The 7,010-nt window shown below is 40.2% G+C and overlaps 1 protein-coding gene across 1 annotated transcript; it reads left to right on the plus strand.

Moving 5' to 3' along the window:
- The first annotated feature begins 817 nt into the window (after positions 1-817).
- LOC124141984 (rho-related GTP-binding protein RhoQ-like) lies at positions 818-6,172 on the plus strand. Its single transcript, XM_046510205.1, has 3 exons — positions 818-1,043; positions 3,356-3,414; positions 4,178-6,172. Exons 1-3 carry the CDS (start codon positions 890-892, stop codon positions 4,550-4,552), a joined length of 588 nt encoding a protein of 195 aa, XP_046366161.1. The 5' UTR covers positions 818-889; the 3' UTR covers positions 4,553-6,172.
- The last annotated feature ends 838 nt before the right edge of the window (positions 6,173-7,010 follow it).

Raw genomic sequence — 7,010 nt, forward strand, 5'->3', positions numbered from 1 at the left:
TGACACCTAAGGAGGTCATTAAATAAACCCAACCTGACAACATACAAAGGGTGTATCCCGTTCGGATAGATTTACCTGTAGCATACACAGAAAGAAAACACGAAACGGGGCGACAAATTCAGCGACACTCACTCACTAATAATTGCATAGGTTACTGACAATTAATGATTGTATTTTCGTATTGCACAACAAACAACAAATGCAGTCTGTCTTCCGTGAAACGATTTGTCCGATCACTACAACAAATCAAGTTGACCACAGCGAGGGAGATTATCTGTGTTTTACGTTCAGTTGATTTACCTATAATTAATGTTACGTATTCTGTTGTGGATACTTAGTACACTACATGTACGTCTATAGGTTCTCATCTCAAGTGCCTTTGTTAACGTACTTTTAAGGAATGTAATAGTGTGGCGGTTTTCCGTATTCATTCAATTTCCCGTTTGCATTTTTTGTATATATTTACACTGTTGCGCTTTGAACAATGACGCTCTTAAATTCACCACGGTGTAAACTGCCACTCACACGACCTCCAAGTTCACCATAATGTATAGGGGTGAGACATTATCCAGTGTGAAGAGGTTGAAGTTTTGAATAAATAAGTACATTCACCTTCCGTGTTGTAAAATTCTTACGAGGCACAAGCAGCGAATGAGATCAACTCGCTCCGTTTGCCACACGAAGTTATAAAACTTGCACCGGCTTACCTAAATCGGACCACAATGACACACGAAAAGGGTCATGTGACTTTTCCGGCTTGTGACTACGGTCCGTAACTCCTGGTTTTTGATTGGCTGACGCTCGCTATATACCTGGGTCACCACCATTTGACGACAACACAACTTAAGGTACTTCGCAGTGTCCCGTTGTAAGATAAAACTGAGTTAAAATGAAATCAGACAACTGTAAACTATCGGAAAGTAGGACTATCCACTGTGCGCTACTAGGCGACGGTCTTATTGGGAAGACAACGCTATTCAGGACGTACATAAGTAAAAAGTTTAGAAAGGATTACGTGGCTACGATGTTGGACAAGTATACAGGTGAGAAGTGTTACAACGCTATCTGTGTTAACCCGTGCGCTATTTGTGTATGTGTGTAATGTCTATATGTGTGAGTGTTACATACATATATACACCTCTTCGTGTGAAATGTATAGTGTGTGTGTGTGTGTGCGTTTGTGTGTGTGTGTGTGTGTGTGTGCGCGCGTGTGTGCGCGTGTTTGTGTGTGTGTGTGTGTGTGTGTGTGTGTGTGTGTGTGTGTGTGTGTGTGTGTGTGTGCACACCTCGCCGTATGCACGCCTTGCATGTACACACATGCGGAATATTTGTGTCTGTGTGTATTACATAAATACACAAAAAAATGTAAATCTGCCATGGTCCTACATATATAATATTTGCTTATATTGATACCATCAGCACCTTTTTAAAACTTATAGTCATTGATTTATGAGAAGTTAAATTACAAAGTGCTTACTGTGGGTAGTTGGGTGTCATATGTACGAAAATTACGTTGAAAGTTTCTATGATAGAGCGAGGCGCATTTATTATTCATTATGAGTGAGTGTGGTTTTACGCCGCTTTAAGCAATATTCCAGCAAAAACTGCTGAGGACACCAGAAACTGGCTTCACACATTGTACCCATGTGGAGAATCGAACCCGGGTCTTCTGCGTGACGAGCAAACGCTTTAACCACTAGGCTAACCCAGCGTACCTTATTCATTATGAACAAGAGAAAATACACGCATTCGCATCGTCTCATATTTTCACAATTAACATATTTAACTAAAACCAATGAATCATATTTTGCAATGACATTACCTTTTAACGTGTTCATTCAGTTCTGGTTGTGATTATTTGTTTTGTTGAAGAAAATATGTCCGGCTATTAAAAACCAGAAACATGAACGTAACACGAGGACCCAGCTTTGTTACCACAGAATCATGTCAAATATCCCACCACAAACTCCCTTGTGTGCCAAAACATATTTGTCCGCCTTGAAATCATATTCTGTGCAGAATCGTAAATATGCTTTTTGCAAGTAAACGCGGAAGTAAGACGAGGATTTCCTTTTGACCCATTCGCTACTATTTGCTTTGTCGTATTTTGACCTGTTTTAAGACTACCGGCTTAAGAAACAGGGATTAATAGAATGAACGGGGATACCACTTTCCCAGGGTTATCGCTATATGCCATGTTTGCAGGTTATGTCTTTTCGCCCATGTTACATTAATACAATCCCGAGTCAAAAGGATAAGGGCGTTCAAAGAATATCCACATCCGTATGTATGTCATTCGGAGTTTTACTTAAACCACAGCATACCCGTGAGGGTGGAGTCTATTTGACGAGGATCCGTCTTTGTAATTGATGTCTATTTATACATTATTTAGTTGAAATAACATCCCCGCTGTCTAGGAAAATTGGAGATGGGTTTCAAAAGGGATGCTGATAATTACTATATGGATATAAATAGCATCTTATCCTGTGGGAATTCAAAGTCTTGAAATATGATACTTAATGGATTCAGGTCAGTGATTTTACGAACAAGAGCGATAGCATTGGCACAAAGAAGGGCGTATAACTGAATTGTATAAACCTCACATGAACATGGCCGCTTTTGTGTGTTTTGAGACGTAAATGGGCGAAACGGTTTTAGAGATCTTCCCCAACAAAAAACATGTCATTTTAGATATGGACACATCGTAATATATTCAACATATAAACTATGCGCAATTTGATCTGTTGTCTATAGGATCAAATGACAATGCCCTATTATTTGGGTAAGAAATTATAATGCAAGTTTATAATGATGCAGCATATCGGCATTTTTACACAGCAGAAGTAATTCAACGTCAACAGATAGTCAGTACACGCGCAATGGTGTCGCTGGATTGTCTCGTCCAGATTCATCATCATCATCATCGTCATCATCTATTTCCCTCCAAAAGACCTCCCACGGGGGTACAGGAGAAAAAGTTTATTCTCCATTACCTGCAGCTGATTGCCTGGTCAAAACTTGATCGTTTACAGTCCGCTTTTGTATGCCAATTGTGTGAGTGGCGGCTGCTGCCGTTAGAGCAGTCAGTGATCCATTCCTATAATTTTCTTCACTATTTCGCCTTTCACGCCCAATGTCGACAGATAACCGAGACTGATTATTCTCTAGCGTTGCCATTTATATTCAGTATAGCAATTCTGTAGTAAGTTAATATTAGTATTACGATATATGGGCTATACACACGCAGGACAAAAAACTACTGATGACACACATTTCCTATCTTGACAACCATCAATTAACTGTACGGCTGTGACATGTTTTTACTATGTCCTTATGTTGTCTATTTCAATTGCAGTGCGCATGGCAGTTGGCGGAAAGGAATTCATGGTGAATATCTTCGATACACCTGGACAGGTAGATACGCTTTCAGATTAATAATTTGAAACATATTTCAAATTTACCCCTAAAAATAACAGTAATGAAACATGTGAAATACGAAATAGCATAGTCATCGACAAAACATTAATGGATCCGGATGTATCTCTCTGTCGCTGATTGGGAGCAAGCGTGGGGTCAGGGTCAGGATATAGGACCTATTGCTAGATTACCCAATGCATTTTGATTAGGGATTCGAACCAATTTGATTTACATATAAAACCTCTGCCCATTTAATATGAAAACAACACATGATATGTCTTTCGATGGTTATCTTGAAAAGTGATTGATGGGTTGTTAATTTCCGAATGATAATGTCAATTGCAATCAGCTTATGGATCGTTATCATCTGACGGTCTATGTGACGTGGTTGGCCCCCGCCCCGTGGTCATCTCATGACTCTCATACTTTGACCCACCCAAGTAGAGGTCGGAATAGAGAAGGGTGTATGACGCGCATATCAGAGCATTGTATTGCACTTGTATCAAGGGCTAATATTTGGACTTGCTGATAACAGAGCTTAGTGGGTAGTGAGAGGGCTGTGATTGTGTCGAAACAAATAAATTGTCGCAGGAGTTGCTTGAAAAACATCATTATGCTTCAGACTGTTGAAAAAAAGAGAAACCAAAAAATACATTGTGGCAAGGTTAGTGTATCCTCCCTCCGAATATAAAACGGTTCGAGGGAAAGTATTTCATGTTTTGTCAAAAGTCCGTTCACTGACCATATACTTTTCTTCCAGGATGACTTTGTACACGAGCGAGTCATCACCTACAAAGAGAGCGAGGTGTTCGTGCTGTGCTTCTCGACATGCGACAGGGAGTCTTTCTTGAGGGTACAGGATCTTCTCCTCCCAGAGATCAAAGAATTCACACACAGAAAGGTTCCAATAATCCTAGTCGGAACTCAGACAGATCTCAGGAAGGGAACGAGGGAAAGCGATATCACAACGAGAGAAGGCGCGAAGTTGGCTAAAGAGATAGGCGCTGACTGCTATTTGGAATGTTCCGCGAAGAAACAGCAGGGCCTTAAGGAAGTGTTTGATCATGTCGTCATTTCCGCTTTGAAGGACCGGAAGAGGAAGGGCAACATCTTGCGCAGACTCTTCAAGAAATGACTCTGATCCTACCAGGATCGGGATGAATCGAATCTCAATCTCGCGAGAACGTGTGTTCACACGAGATGTCTGTCTCGTCACCCAAATACGAGAATAGTCTGCCATTCCTCATCGGAAGTTACTGTCCGTAAAAATCTTGTTTTTTGCAACAAGATGTCGTCACGGACATGACTCATCCCTTAGACGAGACATCTGTCTGAAGCCGGACATGCTCTTTTGATGAAAAGGTTCCCGCCCCTCACCGCCTGAGGCGATGTCAACACTAACCCGGCCACGCTGCGTGGAGCTCACCAAGACATTCCATGCAATGAGTCTATTAAAGTTAATTCCTTACGTCATGACTCCGATCAGTGACGGGTTGATATGAAGGCGGACAGTTGTGTGAAGGACACGCTTATTAACCATGTGGCCCCTCAAGCGAAATCCCCGATGCCATCTTGTTAACCTTACACAGTGCTTACGTCACCTAGGTTGTTGACCAATGTACCTGCCAATCTGTGAACATTTTCCTCATATCTTATGTTTACCATTTCGCTATTTCGACGGTAAACATTTGATGCGTGAACAGTATGTGTTGCCGTTATTATAATGCATCTAGCATTGAATTACGAGCATTTGACCTTGTCGATTTTTTCATATTATATTTTCCACAAAAAACGTAGTCACGTGTTTGCCTATTCACAAAACATGGAAAAGAACTAATTCTAAAATTGACCGAAACCGTTATTTAATTACACGCATTTGACTTCGTTCATTTTTTAATTTTTCATTTTCATATTCTATTTTTAACCAACAACTGAGTCACGTGTTTGTCTACACACAAACAAGGAACACGAAATAATTCTATAATCTACTGAAGCCGTCATCACAAGAACCTTAAAATAAATCTGTGATCACCTTTGGTTCAGCCTGTGACCGTATTATAAGTAGATGTATAATCTTTAATCTGCAAATCACCTTCCCAAATTGGTAATCCCAATCGGAGGAATGTTTGGGTCACTACATCAAAGCCAGAGGGTTCGCCAGGTAATACGACTTAAACAATAAACTGGTAATTACATGTGAGCTTAATCACACGCGCGTTCTTTTTATAACTGTCTTGGTACACATGTACTTAGACTAACATCTAGTCTCTGAAATGAACATATTTTTCCGAAAAAACAGGCGTTAAATTATTGTAATGAAATATAATAAAAAGGAGCCCAGGGTCTTTTTAAAAACTGCATTAATCTAGACTTGCCAAATATTATAGACTTGCGTCTGCTGTATTGGATATATTTGTTTCAGGGTCTGTATGACAGACTAACATGCACTGAACACGATGACTCTTATGATCTCCAAATGTTGTGAACTTAACCAACAAGAAGTCACATGAGGCTTCACTGATCTTTAACACTGGATAACGTACTTTCATGAAATTACATGTATATTGATTGTAATACGTAACCTGTTTAGTTCATAGATCACCAGTACTTTGATTGTTACCCAGGGACAACGTATTCAGTTGAGTGTTTCGTATCATTACAACAGGTGCAATATATATTTTATAGTATTTACATTTGGCCGCTGGTCGGCACAACAGTGGAACAAAATATCCCAAAAATAAAAGATTTGCTCGTAGTTTTGTTTTTTTGCTCAGTGTATTTCGCTGTTTGTACATATTTGATGGGAGAGTGGTGTTGCTCGGCCATGCAGCGACATGCATGTGTGCGTGAGCGCGTCTGTGTGTGTATGCGCTCGCGCGTTTGTGTGTGTGTTTGTGTGTGTGGGTGGGGTGGGGGGGCTTTTGTACTTATTATAGTGCCAGTTTCAATGAGATACCATGCCATTATGGATGTCAGGAAGGGTACGCGTGGTTCGTGGCTCGTCCACAATGGACAAGACTGAGTTCGACCCCAGACACCTTGGTTCATAAATAGTATCATTCGCAGTATGAAATAAATATATTCCAAAAATTGATTTCCAATCCACGTATAATCTTTGGAAGCAAGGGTATTTTAATGTAAAGACAGCATCAGAGAGTCAAGTTCTTAATCCTAATGTAAATATGATCAAACTAACAATTTACGTCAAATGAATTTTTCAGCATTATTTGTCAGTGTCTCATTATTTGGCTCTCTCGGGAAACATTGATAAGTATATCTACGTCAACGCTACTTCACTTGTGTTAACGAAACACTTTATATTCACATTTGGTACACATCTGGGGCAGTGCGCGTTGACCTTGACCCCTGAGCTGAAGCAAGTGCAGTCAGAGTTTCAGTTAGACTAGTGTTGCTGAATCGGCGATGCTATTCTGTTTATACAGACAAACCATTAGGGAACTGACAAGAGTGCAACACAACAATATCAAACCGTCATCTCAAGTCAGACAGTACATCAGCTGCTCCATAAATATAAACGCCACACAGCGCTTTCCATAATTATAAAAAATCTGCTAAAACTATGAGTCCATCCT

This window comes from Haliotis rufescens, unplaced genomic scaffold (assembly GCF_023055435.1).
Source record: "Haliotis rufescens isolate VD_foot unplaced genomic scaffold, xgHalRufe1.0.p SCAF_3, whole genome shotgun sequence".
Classification (NCBI taxonomy): Eukaryota; Metazoa; Mollusca; class Gastropoda; order Lepetellida; family Haliotidae; genus Haliotis; species Haliotis rufescens.